Genomic DNA, 17,594 nt, shown 5'->3' with positions numbered 1-17,594 from the left:
TGCCTGGGATAAAGTAAGTGGCTTCTTATTATTAGAGCTTCGACTTGTGGTTAATAGCACGTGCTAGGATTTGAATCCTCCTTCCTCTTTACGAGCTGGACAAATTACCGAGACTTTAAGTTTTTCATTTTTTTAATCTGAGGGAGGAGTAGTCATAGCTACCTAACTGAATTGTTATGAGGATTTAGTGAGTTAACCCATGTTAAGATCTTAAACAGAATCTGATATATGCTGCTCAATATATGTTAATTTTTGTAATTAATCTTATTAATAATGAGCTTTAAAATCCTGAAATGGAAGCTTTAAAGCTTTCAGGAAGCTTTAAGATCCTGAAATTATCCTTACTTTCAAGATAGTGTATCTGTTAGGGAACACCTTTGGCTACTCACAACAGAGACATCATTATGGTGGCTTAATCAAAGAGTTTGGTTTTATTTTTCCTATGAAACCAAGTCCAAAGGCAGTCTAACCAGACTGACCAGAAGTGTTTGCTCCACCTCCAGCAATGATCAACATTAAGACAGGAAGAACTGTCTTAAGACCTGATGTGAAGAACTGACTCATTGGAAAAGACCCTGATGCTGGGAAAAATTGAAGCCAGGAGGAGAAGGGTCCCGACAGAGGATGAAATGATTGGATGGCATCACTGACTCGATGGACATGAGTTGAGCAAGCTTCAGGAGTTGATGATGGACAGGGAAGCCTGGTGGGCTGCAGTCCATGGGATCGCAAAGAGTTGAACATGACTGAGTGACTGAACTGAACTAAAGACAGGAAGACTGGAATAGGAAAAGGTCTGAGTGAGTGAGCCAAAGATCATTATCAGAAGGAAAAGCAACTTCCCCTTTCAACTTGGTGGTTAAAACCATTGTATGATTACCCTCATTACAAAGGATTCTAGGAAATATAGTTCTTTTTAAAGGGCACGTTACCACCCCAAGAAAAACTGTGGTTTTTTAAGAAAGAAAGCATTCATTAAATATCACTTAAGCCACTAATAGTGTCTCCCACAAATTGGAGAACTGAAATTCAGAATTCAATAATTTGCTTGAGGTTGTTACGTAACTATTAAGTGATAAAGCTCTTATTGGTACCAAAGTCTGACCAATACCATTCTACATTAGTTTTGCTACACAGTCCAGAAAAGCAAGTGATCTTTTCAGGGTAGGATTTTTAGGCTGGATCTTTCATGACAGGCTATGACATGAGATTAAATTGCAGATGTTTCAAATTCAAGGAGCAAGTAGAAGGAATTATATAGCTCGTTTGGGGGGTGGTTGTAGGTTCATTGTGGTGAGAACTTTATTCAGGGAATTTAGGGAATTTAAGAAGCTGGGGAAATAATAGGTTTGAAAGATTAAAGGTTAAATAATAGCAATTCTACAGGGCTAGGCTAAGATTTTACATTTTGCTTAGTGTGTGTTTAGAAGTCTTATTTAAATGATCTATTAAAGTAGCCTGTTGAATCAAAATGCTTTCCTATAATCTTAGTGAAAAATTAAGCATCACAGATTTTTGAAAATAGATATGGCGATCCAATGGAAGTGATAAGGTAATTTATTAATATTGATAAGGTAATATTAATAAAATTGTATAATATTTTTCTGGCCATAACTATTACATCTGTAATTGCTTTTAGAAACTCTTGTGTTTTTTATACTTATGTTCTATAAAAACATCCTAAAATCTTAAAGATGGACATTCATTCATTTAAGAAAACAGATTGCCTACCTTTTGGGAGTTTATATTCCAGTAGAGGGTGATACACAATAAATAATAAACAATATATGTCTATTGTATGTACTTATATGTAGTATATATGTGTATAAAGTACTTCTATGTTAGGTTGAGAAGTAATATGGAATGAAAATGGAGCAGAGAAAGGGTTCAGTGTGGAGAGAATTTCAGTTTTAAATAGGGTAAGCAGAGTGGGCTTCATTAAGGAAGATGTAAGCAAATTTTTGAAAAAAGTAAGATTGTTAGGCAGATAGCATGAAGAATAATGCAGTTAAGAGGGAACTGCAAGACTGAGAAGTACTCGCTCTGCTTGAAGAAGCATGGGTACCTCATCTATGGATGGATGATGACCAGACAGACTACATGGGTAAAGACGCTAGTGGGTGGGTACAAGTGAAAATCTAAGGAAATTCTGTTCTTATTACTTCAGTTTTCTCAGTGAAATAAGAAGCAAGACCCTTAGGGGAGCGTGGAGATTGGTGCAGGGGTGAAGGGGGGTCGTGTGTTAGGGAGTTGAGGAGAAAAGCTAATAAAAGAGTAAACTAGGAAAGAATATTAATAGTCCTCCTTGATTAAAGATTCATTTGAGTTCATGTCCATAAATTGAGAATCAGATTAGTCAGCATGTTGTGTGTTTTTCTCCAATCATGGGCAACAGTGACTTGAGTATTTATTGAGAACCAGACAATGTGTTAATCTGCTGACTGTAAGAACAATGAACTAAATCTAATCCTAATCCTACAGGGATTCAGTATAGTGGCAAGCAAACATTTAATCAACCAATTGTAAAATTACATGGTAAGTACTATCAATTCTAACAAAGGAAAAACCATTTTAAATCAAAGAAGTTCCAGGCTGTTGAACAATTCAGGTTGTGTAGGGAATAGCAGACCATTAGACCAAAAATGCAGAAGATTTTGAAAGACTCACTTCTAAACTCTCACCTCCCTTTGTCCAATCAAAAAATATGTAATAAAAATTTTGCCTATTTTGCCATTCAGATCCCATTTTGAAACTCATTTTAAACCAGATCGCCAAAGCTCATAAAGATTGTACCTCTGACTTCCCTGTGAAGACTGCTAAGACTATCAAAATAGTATTCTCCCTTACTGCAGTAAGCAAAAAACTCAGTTTTGCTTTATCAACAGGTAATTTTGGAAGTATTTTAAAGGAGCCAATATTTGACTGTTTTGGAGGTCCCATCAAAATCTGACCAACTTGGAAACAGCGGGTTTTTCTTAGGCCCTTTGAGCCTCCTGCACAGGGTCTTTCAATGACAATGGTGAGATGGTGAGGTAAGTTCATATCGGGTTTGAACTCTTATTTCTTTCTTTTTTTTTTTAATCAAACACTACAAATGCAAATGCTAAGTTTAGTTTGTTAAATCTGAGAGTAATATCTAACAATAAGAAGCTCTTTAAAAATCCATTGATTTATCAGCCTGAAAAACGTATTTTGGGTAGAAATCTGCATTATTACTGACAACACTACTGTTTGTCCTTGTCATTTCTTCATTGTGCATTATAAGTGGAAATTCATAAGGATGAAGATGAGGCGAAGTTTTGTATATTCAGAAGGTTTCTCTTTAGACTAGCATCCCTTAGAAAAACTGTCTCAGGTCACTTATGAAAATCTTATCAGAACTTTACTTCAGTTCAGTTCAGTTCAGTTGCTCAGTCGTGTGTGACTCTGCAACCCCATGAATCGCAGCACGCCAGGCCTCCCTGTCCATCACCAACTCCCAGAGTTCACTCAGACTCATGTCCATCGAGTTAGTGATGACATCCAGCCATCTCATCCTCTGTCGTCCCCTTCTCCTTCTGCCCCCAATCCCTCCCAGCATCAGAGTCTTTTCCAATGAGTCAACTCTCCGTACGAGGTGGCCAAAGTACTGGAGTTTCAGCTTCAGCATCATTCCTTCCAAAGAAATGCCAGGGCTGATCTCCTTCAGAATGGACTGGTTGGCTCTCCTTGCAGTCCAAGGGACTCTCAAGAGTCTTCTCCAACACCACAGTTCAAAAGCATCAATTCTTCGGCACTTAGCTTTCTTCACAGTCCAGCTCTCACATCCAACTTACTGTTGTTTTATTTTGTCCATTGGAAGTCTAGTTCTTGGTGTAGGGCGGGGCCCCAAGATACAAAGTAAATAAAATTTGGCTTACTGTTGCCAGTTTACCTTTAGTCTGCTTCTGCGCTCACTCTCTGCTGAACTCTTGCATCTTATCTGTATTTGTACTAAAATCACAATGTGTAATCTTAACTTTCTAAATGATAGAAGGATTATTTAGAATTTTAATGGTTACTTTGGGGGAACTTTTGATATGAACAAAATTGTTCCTTTTGGGAGGCACTTTGAAGCAAAAAAGCAGCAACATACGAAACATACAGCCATCTACATTTTAAGGCAAGAGGAAACTTCCAGAATATATTCCAGGGATTATGAAATTGCCTCCTTAAAAGATTCCTTGGCAAAGGCAAGGGGAAAATAAAAAAAAGGAAAACCATATTTTTTAGATCTTTTCAAATCATAATTTCAATATAATGTGCTTTATTCTTCTTCTTTCCTCGTCCTGTGTTCCTCCATTTCCCTCTGTTCTGTCTCCCCTTCTTTTTCTTCTTCCCTTCAAAACACCTCAAAAGGAGGTCTTATTTATCTAAAAGAGAAGGATTACTTTGTTTAATATGAGGTTCCCTCCCTATCATTACTACACAAGTATTAACAAGTACTGGCTTTTTAATCATGTAAATCAAATTGTCAAGGGACCTGAATTAATGTTTAAACCAATTATAATGGTCCTCTCCCTCTGTCTCTCACTCTGTCCCTCCCTTCTTCCCTCTCCCCCGTGCATGTATGTCAAAATAACTTTTGCTGAATCTAAGTTTTCCCATCTCTTTAATTAAGTAAAGATAATTAGTCTTTTAATGTTAATTTTGTATTTGACTAAAGCTCCCTCTCATTTTTCCATTTTGCTCCTCTTCTCCTTTTCCCTCCCTAGGGAAACGTTAAAGATTAATTGGTGAAAACGATTATTCTGTCATCGTGTGCTCAGTCTGGCAATATCTAATGAATTTCTAAAATGGAAAGAAAAATAATGAAACTGTTTTTGTTTCTTTTCTATAAAATTGCTTTTAAGAGACACTTCTGGTTAAAAGAGAAGTCTTATTTCTAAGATGAAGGGCTCTGAAACAGGATTTAAAGTTTTTGTAATTTTATTTATGAATATGAACATTATATAAAAGTGAAAGTGTTAATCGCTCATTTGTATCTGAATCTTTGCGACCCCATGGACTGTAAACCACCAGGGCTATAGCCCTACTCTGCCCATGGAATTCTCCAGGCAAGAATACTGGAGTGAGTAGCCATTCCCTTCTCTAGCTGATTTTCCCAACTCAGGGATGAACCCCAGTCTCCTCTATTGTAGGTAGATTCTTTACCATTTGAGCCACCAGGGAAGGCCTGAAATTTATATACTTATATAAAAATTTTTCATACAATATTTCTGATAAATAGATGAATCATTAGATAAATTAGAGTGAATTAATCATACTGGTTTAAAGGACTGAAAAACAATTATCTTTTCCTGACTTTATGAAATTACTACCAATACAATGTTCTAGATTATACAAGAAGATTGAACATCTCATGGTTTAAACTTTCTATATTTTTGCATTGGTTTTATGGGCCAAGTGAGGTAGCATTATAGTTTTTATTTCTATGGATTGCTTAACATTAAAAAAATTTAGAACCATTATTATTCAGTTTAGTCACTCAGTCGTGTCCGATTCTTTGCGACCCCATGAATTGCAACATGCTAGGCCTCCCTGTCCATCACCAACTCCCGGAGTCCACTCAAACTCACGTCCATCGAGTCAGTGATGCCATCCAGCCATCTCATCCTCTGTCGTCCCCTTCTCCTGCTCCCAATCCCTCCCAGCATCAGAGTCTTTTCCAACGAGTCAACTCTTCACATGAGGTGGCCAGAGTACTAGAGTTTCAGCTTTAGCATCATTCCTTCCAAAGAACACCCAGGCCTCATCTCCTTGAGAATGGTCTGGTTGGATCTCCTTGCAGTCCAAGGGACTCTCAAGAGTCTTCTCCAACACCACAGTTCAAAAGCATCAATTCTTTGGCGCTCAGCTTTCTTCACAGTCCAACTCTCACATCCATACATGACCACTGGAAAAACCATAGTCTTGACTAGATGGACTTCTGTTGGCAAAGTAATGTCTCTGCTTTTGAATATGCTATCTAGGTTGGTCATAACTTTCCTTCCATAGAGTAAGCATCTTTTAATTTCATGGCTGCAGTCACCATCTGCAGTGATTTTGGAGCCCCCCAAAATAAAGTCTGACACTGTTTCCACTGTCTCCCCATCTCTTTGCCATGAAGTGATGGGACCAGATGCCATCATCTTCGTTTTCTGAATGTTGAGCTTTAAGCCAACTTTTTCACTCTCCACTTTCACTTTCATCAAGAGGCTTTTTAGTTCCTCTTCACTTTCTGCCATAAGGGTGGTGTCATCTGCATATCTGAAGTTATTGATATAACAGGCAATCTTGATTCCAGCTTGTGCTTCTTCCAGCCCAGCGTTTTTCATGATGTACTCTGCATATAAGTTAAATAAGCAGGGTGACAATATACAGCCTTGATGTACTCCTTTTCCTATTTGGAACCAGTCTGTTGTTCCATGTCCAGTTCTAACTGTTGCTTCCTGACCTGCATATAGGTTTCTCAAGAGATAGGTCAGGTGGTCTGGTATTCCCATTTCTTTCAGAATTTTCCACACAGTCAAAGGCTTTGGCATAGTCAATAAAGCAGAAGTACATGCTTTTCTGGAACTCTCTTGCTTTTTCCATGATCCAGTGGATGTTGGCAATTTGATCTCTGGTTCCTCTGCCTTTTCTAAAACCAAATTGAACATCTGGAAGTTCATGGTTCACATATTGCTGAAGCCTGGCTTGGAAAATTTTGAGCATTACTTTACTAGCGTGTGAGATGAGTGCAATTGTGCGGTAGTTTGAGCATTCTTTGGCATTGCTTTTCTTTGGGATTGGAAAACTGACCTTTTCCAGTCCTGTGGCCACTGCTGAGTTTTCCAAATTTGCTGGCATATTGAGTGCAGCACTTTCACAGCATCATCTTTCAGGATTTGAAATAGCTCAACTGGAATTCCATCCCTTCCACTAGCTTTGTTCATAGTGATGCTTTCTAAGGCCCACTTGATTTCACATTCCAGGATGTGTGGCTCTAGGTGAATGGTCATACCATCGTGATTATCTTGGTCGTGAAGCTTTTTGTACAGTTCTTCTGTGTATTCTTGCCACATCTTCTTAATATCTTCTGCTTCTGTTAGGACCATGCCATTTCTGTCCTTTATTGAGCCGATCTTTGTATGACATGTTCCCTTGGTATCTCTAATTTTCTTGAAGTGATCTCTACTCTTTCCCATCCTGTCATTTTCCTCTATTTCTTTGCGTTGATCGCTGAGGAAGGCTTTCTTATCTCTCCTTGCTATTCTTTGGAACTCTGCATTCAGATGCTTATATCTTTCCTTTTCTCCTTTGCTTTTCGCTTCTCTTCTTTTCACAGCTATTTGTAAGGCCTCCTCAGACAGCCATTTTGCTTTTTTGCATTTCTTTTCTAGGGGGATGGTCTTGATTCCTGTCGCCTGTACAATATTAGGAACCTCTGTCCATAGTTCATCAGGCACTCTGTCTATTAGATCTAGGCCCTTAAATCCATTTCTCACTCCACTGTATAATCATAAGGGATTTGATTTAGGTCATACCTGAATGATCTAGTGGTTTTCCCTACTTTCTTCAACTTAAGTCTGAATTTGGCAATAAGGAGTTCATGATCTGAGCCACAGTCAGATCCTGGTCTTGTTTTTGCTGACTGTATAGGGCTTCTCCATCTTTGGCTGCAAAGAATATAATCCATCTGATTTCGATGTTGACCATCTGGTGATGTCCATGTGTAGAGTCTTCTCTTGTGTTGTTGGAAGAGGGTGTTTGCTATGACCAGTGCATTCTCTTGGCAAAACTCTATTAGTCTTTGCCCTGCTTCATTCCGTATTCCAAGGCCAAATTTACCTGTTACTCCAGTTTCTTGACTTCCTACTTTTGCATTCCAGTCCCCTATAATGAAAAGAACATCTTTTTTGGGTGTTAGTTTTAAAAGGTTTTGTAGGTCTTCATAGAACGGTTCAACGTCAGCTTCTTCAGCATTATTGGTTGGGGCATAGACTTGGATTACCGTGATATTGAATGGTTTGCCTTGGAAATGAACAGAGATCATTCTGTCATTTTTGAGATTGCATCCAAGTCCTGCATTTCGGACTCTTTTGTTGACCATGATGGCTACTCCATTTCTTGTAAGGGATTCCTCTCCATAGTATTAGATATAATGGTCATCTGAGTTAAATTCACCTATTCCATTCACCCATTCCATTATCATTAGAACCATTATTTTAACTAGGTAAAATTATAATGGTAGGTATCTTTAAAAGGTTTATTATTATATTTCTATAATGTGAAAATTCTTAAGAACTTTATATTTAACTAAAATTGTAATTTCTAAATCCTTGAAGTGAAAATTGCTCAGTCATATCTGACTCTTTGCATCCCCATGGACTGTAGCCTGCTAGCCTCCTCTGTTTATGGAATTCTCCAGGCCAAATACTGGAGTGGGTAGCCATTCCCTTTTCCAGCGTATCTTACCAACCCAAGGACTCTACCCAGATCTCCCTCATTGCAGGTGGATTCTTTACCATCTGAGCCACCAGAGAAGCCTCAGGAATACTGGTGTGGGTAGCCTATTCCTTCTCCAAGGATCTTCCTCGCCCAGGTATCAAACCGGGGTCTTCTGCATTGCAGGTGGATTCTTTTACCAGCTGAGCTACTGGGAAGATCCTTAGGTAACTTAAAATAGGTTAGACAGATATTAAACTGAGTTATTTGATATATAATCTTTGAATACTTAGACAAAATCTAAAAAACAGAACATTGGCCACTAAATAGTTTTATCTTACTGTTGCTGTTGTACATTTAAAAATAGATATAGATCAATCGGATGTGAAAATGCCTTTGGATTTTATTATATACATAGCATCCTTAAAATTTATAAATATAAAATGGTAAGCATGCTCATTAGAAAAATACAGTTCCTGGTGTTCTGTCTTTTAGTTGTCTGGGGAGGGGAAAAAGTTGGACGTCTAGGTTAATGCAGCAATTAAGACTGTATTCAGTATTAATACAAAGAGTTATGAATATGTATGCAAAATAATTTATGTAGAGGCAGTCCAAGCACGGGTTGGAAAAGAATTTCCAGACTCAGAGTATTGCAGAAAGGAGTGAGTTCATTAAGAACAAAGAATAGAGAGAAAATGAGCACTGTGAGCACAGAGGGCTGACAACTCCTGACAGGCCAGGGAGAGTCGACAGTTTTCATGAGTTAATAGTCAGTTTTTATAACCTCAAGGCAAAATTCCTGCTGGAAGGTTGGTGTTAGGTGATTGGTTGGGGCAGTATAGGTTGTTTACTGGAGTGGGCATCTTTGTCTAATTGCGAGTCAGGTAGCTTGTTAGTAATGCTCATGAGCTTTTGGCAACAGTTACAAAGGGGCTCAGTCAACTTCCAAGGTTGCCTTAAATTTTGGCTCTGCTTCTGTGGCCTTGGTGCAAGGCCTTACACCTGTGACCTTGGGGGCAGGATTCAACAATTTGTATGATTTGTTTCTTCAAGAAATTGCTTCAGTTAAGTTGGTAAGTTCATAGAATGCTGAAATGGCATTCTGAAAGCAGAGCTATGCATTAACTGAGAGGCAACATTCTGAAAGTTTGAGTGCCATCCTTGGTGATACAGTGTATGCATTACATCAAAGACCTCTGGATGGTGCTGTCTTCCAAACAGGAAGAATGCATGAGCCTAATAACAAAGGGGCTGAGGCAGGAGTGGCCGCATTTACCATCATTCCCAATGACACACTGGGAGATTTTGTGTTTTCTACCTCTTCAACTGTGGGCCCTGCAGGATTGTAGGCCCTGGTCCCCAAAGGGAGCATACTCTTGCCAGGGGGAACACAAAGTTTTAATGGAACTTACAAGATATAGCTGATGTCAGGACATTTGGAGTCCTTGTATCCAGGAACCAGCCGGTGAGAAGAGGCGTCCACATTCTGGCTGGGATGGTGGATTCTGATCAGCAGGAGGAGTTAGGGCAGGGAGACTATATGTGAAACCCAGATGATCCATTTGGGCACCTTTTGGTGCCCCATGCCCTACTGTATGGGTGAACAGACTCATGCAGCAATGTCAGCATGAGGACAGGATGACTGCTAAGACCTTTCAGGAGTTAAGATTTTGAGTCATACCACTTGCAAGCCACCAAGACGTGATGAAGTGATAGCTGAGGGTGAGGGAGAGCGTATCAGTTGTGATCCCAAAGATCTACTGTGGTGTCAGAGGTACTGTCTGAGTTTACCCTCAGGAAGACAGAAGAACCACAGAAGACCTGCACCCTGAACCTGTTTGCTGAACCTGTTTAGCACAAGAGGTGAGCCTTGACAGCTATGAAAAGGAGCCACTCGGAGCTTTTGCTTTGGGGTGGAGTAATTGGCCAGCTGCCCCAACTGCTATGCTCTGGATCCAGCATGGTGATGTGTAGAAACTGTGCTGCTCACAGGCTACTCCCGACAATGACTGAGCATGGCAAAGGTAGTGAGGCAGGCGCATTTCTGTGAGAAGGGCTCTTTGATGGGTAACTTTGGCTTAGGTCTGCAGACTTCACCCAATACCTCTCAAGTTCTTGCATTGAAAAACAGCTTAAACTAGACTCCCTTGCCAAACTAAATATCTTGCTGTTGTCTTTCCCCCAAGACACACTATTCAGATTGTCAAGGTAGTATTTCTTACATCAGTAAGCAGGAAACTTAGTCTTCCTTTATCAGCTTATTATTTTGGTGATATTTTCAGAGAGAGCATTCAACAGATGAAAAGAACCTATCACTGAAAAAGCAGAGGGAAGACCTTCACAGGTAGAGGAAACAGTTAAATGCAAAGGCCTTGAGGTAGGGGGAAAAAATGTGTTAAAGGGTTGAAACAAATGCAAGCAGGCATAAGCTTAGAGAACAATACAGAAAATGGTTTGAGATGAAGTCAGTCAGGTACAGAAAGCCTTGGAATCCATGGTAATCAGAGGGTCAATTTCATCCTGAGTATCTTTTGGAGCCAGTGTGAGGAAAGCAGGAGAGACTCCATCTTGAAGCCTGTTCATCTTAAAGACAGGATGTGAACTGGGCCTGAACCCTGCCCAAGAGTGAGGAAACTGTTGCTAGTGAAAACCAGGTCTCCTTCAACCCTTCACATGAGGTGGCCAAAGTACTGGATTTTCAGCTTTAGCATCATTCCTTCCAAAGAACACCCAGGACTGATCTCCTTTAGAATGAACTGGTTGGATCTCCTTGTAGTCCAAAGGACTCTCAAGAGTCTTCTCCAACACCACAGTTCAAAAGCATCAATTCTTCTGTGCTCAGCTTTCTTTATAGTCCAACTCTCACATCCATACATGACTACTGGAAAAACCACAGCCTTGACTAGACAGACCTAGTTGCAGGGTATAAAACTGGCTTCTCAGAAACATCAGGGTCCTTGTTGGGAACTGATTCCCTTTAGAAGATTTTTAGTGGAGAGTGAGTGATACACCTTGCTTTATATGTTGTAGGAGAGTGTATTATATAGGGACACAAATGGAAGTGGGAAGAGCAATTATAAGTTATGGGAATTGCACAAGTGAGAGCTTAGGTGAACTAGAGTGATAGTGATACAGCAAGCAAAGAGAAATGGACAGATTCAGGATATATTTTGGAGAGAAGATCAACAAGACTTGCTGACTGAAGGGCTGTTGGGAAGTGGGTGCGGGGATGGTAAGTGATGGAAGGGGAGAAATGAAGAATGACTCCAGGGGTTTAGCCTTGAGCAACTATAGGGATGGTAGTGAATTTTACTGAGTTGAGGGAGACCAATTTGGGTTCAGTAGACTCAGAAGAGAAAAGCAAGAGCTGTCTTTGGACCAGTTAGTTTGATTTCCAAATGGAAATGTTTAGTAAGCACTTAGAAATATAAGTCTCGAGGTCAGAATTGGAGATAAACATTTTGTGATTTATCAACATACAGATGGTTTTTAAAAACAGAAAACAGAGAAGAAACGTAGATAAAGAAGAGAAGAATGCTCAGGATCTAGCCCTGGAGCCCTCCAACACTTAGATCCGATAGAACAGGAAAAACAGCTAAGAAATGCAAAGGAACGCCAATAATGCTTCACACTGGTCAGCCGAGTCCACTCTGGAACCTGTGAGCAAACTTAGGGGCAGAAAGTACTTCAGATCAGTTGCTAATTGAAGCAATCTCTTCAGTCTCTTAATCAACAAATACTTATCCGGTGAATATTATAAACAGTGGTCTCCAAGAGATACTGCAATAGGAAGGAACTCCAGTCTAAATGCCTTTTGTGTGTGTGTGCTCAGTCATGCAGTCATGTCTGACTGTTTGTGACCCCATGGTCTGTGGGCCACCAGACTCTTCTGTTCATGGAATTTTCCAGGCAAGAATCCTGGAGTGGGTTGCCATTTCCTACTCCAGGGGATCTTCCCTACCCAGGGATCAAACCCACGTTTCCTGCCCCTCCTGCTTTGGCAGTTGTTGTTTAGTCACCCAGTTGTGACAGCTCTTTTGTGAGTCCATAGATTGAAGTTTGTCAGGCAAGAATACTGGAGTGGACTGCCATTTCTTTTCTCCAGGGGATCTTCCTGACCCAGGGATCAAACCCGAGTCTCCTGCATTGCAGGTGGATTCTTTACCACTGAGCCACAGGGAAAGACACTGAGCCTTGTGGCTTATGTTTAACTACTCTATAATAGACTATATTTACATATATCACTCCCCTGTACCTGAGGGGATTCAGATTTCTAGGCTTGATTATAAAAATATTTCAGAAAATTTTTTCTTTCTAGTCCTTCTGCTTTCTATTCTTTTTTAAAAACTGCTTTAAACTAACATTTTTTTGTTCTCTTTTTATACTTTATTCAATTTTACATTTAATAAATTACTAAACTTGCTTTTATCTAAATTTCAATTAAGTGGCAGTATAAATTCTGGGTTTAAATAGACAGCTAAAATTATGTAAATATATTAACTCTCCTAAGAAGATCTTTCCTCTCTTTTCAGGATTGATTAACATTTCAAAATACATTGAAATGCTTTGGTATGAAAATTATATTAATAAAAAAATACGGGTATATTTAGACCTTCAAGAAGAATTTAATCAAAGAGTATGCTGCTGCTGCTGCTGCTGCTGAGTTGCTTCAGTTGTCTCCGACTCTGTGTGACCCCACAGATGGCAGCCCACCAGGCTCCCCCGTCCCTGGGATTCTCCAGGCAAGAACACTGGAGTGGGTAACCAAAGAGTATAGGCAAGAACAAAACAACTGAAAAACATCTAGCTTGTAGTAGCTAAGACAGAAGGTGTGACTTTCAGAGTAACAGACTTCTGTATCAGTTGCATAATAGTTTTTTATTCATGAGGTCTTTTTATTTCCATGGAAACACTGAAGTCATTTTAATTTTTAATTAACACTTAAGTTTATAGTTCCAGCGATTTTAACTCAGTAGTAAGTACAGAAGCTAAAGCTTTACCTATTTCTACTTTAAAAAATGTAAAGGAGGAAAAGATGGTTTAAAATAGTCATGCATTTCATTTTGGAGAAGGCAATGGCACTCCACTCCAGTACTCTTGCCTGGAAAATCCCATGGATGGAGGAGCCTGGTAGGCTGCAGTCCATGGGGTCGCTAAGGGTCTGACACGACTAAGCGACTTCACTTTCACTTTTCACTTTCATACATTGGAGAAGGAAATGGCAACACACTCCCACACTCCAGTGTTTACCACTTAGCCACTTGGGAATCCACATGGAATAGTAGTTGGAGTAGTCAATTTATTCATAATGGTAGTAATACTACTAAATGTGCTGATGCAGGAGACATGGGTTCATACCTGGATTGGGAAGATCCCCTGGAGAAAGGAAATGGAAACCCACTCCAGTATTCTTGCCTGGAAAATTCTATGGACAGAGGAGCCTGGCAGGCTAACGTCCATGGGGTGGCAAAGCATCAGACAGGACTGAGCACACATGCACTCCTATTACATGCAGTATAAACATTAGCTCTAGACTCTGATTTTCTAAGTTAATCTTACCTTTATACTGTTACATTTGCTTAATACCTTATAGTACTAGTAGTAATGCTGCTGCTGCTAAGTCACTTCAGTCGTGTCTGACTCTGTGCAACCCCATAGACGGCAGCCCACCAGGCTCCCCCGTCCCTGGGATTCTCCACAACACTGGAGTAGGTTGCCATTTCCTTCTCCAATGCATGGAAGTGAAATGTGAAAGTGAAGTCGCTCAATCGTGTCTGACTCTTAGCGACCCCATGGACTGCAGCCTACCAGGCTCCTCCATCCATGGAATTTTCTAGGCAAGAGTACTGGAGTGGGGTGCCTAGTAATAGTAGTAGTTAAAGTGTTAGTCACTCAGAGTTGGACAGGACTGAAGCAACTTAGCATGCAGGAATGTATGCATGAGATATGTAGGATTTATTATTTACTTTATTCCTAAATATTTTCACAAGTTGTTTAACTTCCCAAAATTTCTGTGGTAGAATTAAGTCTGAGTATATTTTTCTATTCTGTAGCTATGGACACAAAATTGTAGGGAATAATTGATTTTTTTTTTTTTTGGTACTACTTGTGAAATCATTTGGAACTGAAATTATATATGATCATTTGAAAGTAGTTTTCTGAAACTTAACTGAGTAATTTTAAAATTTGAGATTAAATAAGCCACAACCATTATATCTTGGAATTCTTAAATTTCCTTACTTTTCCTAGCTTTGCAATAATTCTGCTCATAATTCAGGACTGAAAGCATTGATTTTAAAGAGAAAATGAGCAGAAATGAACTGAATCACTTTTTATGAAAAAGGAATTATGTTTACTTATAAAGAATTGTCTGAACTTTGTACATAGACAAAATTAAATGCATAGTGAATGACAATATATTTAATCATTTGCTTTTCAATAATGTACTTGGAACTTGTAGTACAGGCCTTTAGGATTTTGAAGTCATTTAAAAGGAAGAATTGCATAATGCCTTGCTACTTAGCAGCATGCGTTTCCTATTTAACTAGTCTGCCCTGCCATTCCCCAAGCTATGCAGCATTTGGACTGTCAACAATGGTGGAAAATAAAGGTGTTGTTAATTTAACATGTATTTACTTAGTTTCAAGATACGATAATTAACATTTATTGAATGCCAGATGCTTTTTATTTATCAGTTAATCCTCTCAACTGGCCTGGGTATTATTATCCCAGTTTTTATGGAAGAAAAATAAACTCAGAGAGATTAAATGCCTTAAGCTAGGAAGTCAATAACTGAAGCTCTAAAACTAAAAAAATAATAATTTTTTTCTTCCTTTAATTTCTTTAATTTTCTATTCTCCCTCTTAATTTATACTGAAACAAACTTTTGTTTCATTCACACTTGTTTCTTTAAGGCACTATTTTCCATATGCTTATTCACAGCTGGAAACCATAATCTTGACCTACTAATGTATTTCACTATGATGAATCATGTCATAAGTAAATGCTAATGATCCTTTTGGCAGGAAATATATGTGAGAATGGAATGTTCAGTAAACAAAGATCTTTTTCCTTATATTAAATCCATTATAATAAAATGGGGAAAATGAAATATGTAATTTTTTTAGAAATGTCCTCAAAAAACTGAAGCATTTCCTGTTTTAACCATTGTTGACTGCCTTTAATATGTGTCAGACTATTAAAGAATTACTTGATCTCAGATCTTTTTAAATTGTTATTTGATTACCATTAAAATTTTAGTATAAGAAAGTTAAGCCTAATGAGTCACAGTTACAGTCATTTACCCCTGAAACTCTAGATCTCATAACCTTAATTCCAAATAAGCTGATAATTATTAAACCACTTTACTACTCAAACAGAAAAAGTAAAAGAAGCCAGTCATTCAAATGAATATACAAGTCAAAAGAACGATCCAAAACAAACCCTTGAAAACAGTGCTAGATATAGTTCCTAGGAACACTAACTGTTAGAAATATCATACATTCTTTAAATTTTTTTTTTTAATGTGGACTTTTTTTTTTTTTAAGTCTTTATTGGCTTTGTTACAATATTGCTTCTGTTTTTGTTTTGGTTTTTTGGCCATGAGGCCTGTGGGATCTTAGCTCCCTGACCCGGGATTGAACCTGAGTTCCTCACTTTGGAAAGCGAAGTCTTAACCACTGGACCGCCAGGGAAGTTCTTTTAATTTTTTTCCATGAAAAGTGTAGGGAAAAAAACTATGTATCTATGTGGTGGTAGAACCGATACAGGAACAGAGATTACACAAAGTTTTTTTTGTAATTCTTAAAGTGGGTTTCCCCAGTGGTTCTGATGACGGTAAAGAACCCTCCTATGATGCAGGAGACCTGGGTTTGATTGCTTGCTTGGGAAGATCCCCTTACCTGGAGAAATCCATGGACAGAGGAGCCTGGCTAAAGTATTGCATTGCTCTGAGAAGGAGATACTCCTTGATACGTGGTAAGTAAAGAGACTTATTTGGAGAAGACCCCGATGTTGGGAGAGATTGAAGGCAAAAGGAGAAGGGGACAGCAGAGGATGAGATGGTTAGATAACATCACCAACTCAATGGACATGCATCTGAGCAAACTCCGAGAGATAGTGGAGGACAGAGGAGCCTGGCGTGCTGTAGTCTTTGGAGTTGCAAAGAGTTGGACATGGCCTTAGTGACTGAACGACAACAAGAGAGACCTCAGATGGTGATTCACTTGAATTTGAATTACAGCAACTGAATTTCAAGAAATCTGCTTTCTTAGAACAAGAAATCTCTTCCAGTCTCAAAATTTTCTTTCCTTCACATTTAAGAAGAAGGAAATAAGAATTTTAAAGAAAAAATATTGCCTTTTAAATTAAAATTTCCTGTAATTTCCTTTTTCTTCTTGATTAAAGAATTTTTCTTTATTGTAAACTAGGGAAGTCTTAACTTTCAATTAACTTGCCAGCCACCATAGAAATTTCATTATACATGAAAGTGAAGTGGTTTTCTTTCATGTTTCAACTGAATTTAAATTACTGTATTACTGTGTGTATGCGTGCGCACGTGTGTATGTGTGTGTGTTGTGTGTTAGGAGTGTACGATTACATCTTGCCTTCAGAAAGATATCACAAGGTCTGAACGACAAATATAGTTTTAATCTTGTCATGTTCCTACTTAAAAAACTCTAATTTACACAGAATGGAGTCAAAATCAGTGATCCAGCATTCAGGACACTCTGGTGAGCTAGTTACAACCTATATCTTCCCAACCTCATCTCCTTCCTTTTTCTACCTGAGTTTGACTGCTCATGGTTTTCTAAAAATTTGGGAAAGAATTTCCCCAGGAATCAAGCCTTTACCTAAGGCCTTCTTTTTTCAGAATTGTCTTTCTCTTCTTTCTTGACACCCAAATTCTAACATTCCATCACAGCCTTGCTCAGGTACCACTCTCTGCTAAAAGCCTGCCTTAATCATAGTAGTTATTTGGTGGTATCTCCCTGCAACTCTCCCCATTAAATATAACTTTACCTCAGTAAGAGTCCCCTTTACTCTTTTTCCCCCCCTTTCTTTATCTTATGCTTCAGATCTGCAGTCTTGAGTACAAAAAAACTGTTAGATGGTTATCCAAGTAGAAAGTACATGCGTGTTAAATTCAGAGATTGCTAATCGGTATG

General features: G+C 38.8%; 1 protein-coding gene across 5 annotated transcripts in view; it reads left to right on the top strand.

Annotated features, from left to right (window-relative positions):
• Positions 1-17,313, top strand: part of CARF (calcium responsive transcription factor) — an 80,024-nt gene extending 62,711 nt beyond the window's left edge. For 2 of the 5 annotated variants that reach the window (XR_011467697.1, XM_070388002.1), the window contains exon 19: positions 504-2,861. Coding sequence is in view for 2 of the 5 variants with exons in the window: in XM_070388002.1 (XP_070244103.1) it covers positions 504-509 (6 nt within the window). In the remaining 3 variants the exon portion in view is untranslated. Of the gene's footprint in view, positions 1-503; positions 2,862-2,885; positions 6,336-12,959 lie in introns of those variants that run through there. The other 3 variants (XR_011467695.1, XR_011467696.1, XM_070387986.1) reach the window with 3 other exon arrangements.
• The last annotated feature ends 281 nt before the right edge of the window (positions 17,314-17,594 follow it).

The sequence above is a fragment of the Bos mutus genome, chromosome 2 (genome assembly GCF_027580195.1).
Source record: "Bos mutus isolate GX-2022 chromosome 2, NWIPB_WYAK_1.1, whole genome shotgun sequence".
NCBI classification, from domain to species: Eukaryota; Metazoa; Chordata; class Mammalia; order Artiodactyla; family Bovidae; genus Bos; species Bos mutus.
Note: the sequence above shows the minus strand (reverse complement) of the source record. Positions and strands in the feature narration are given on the sequence as shown.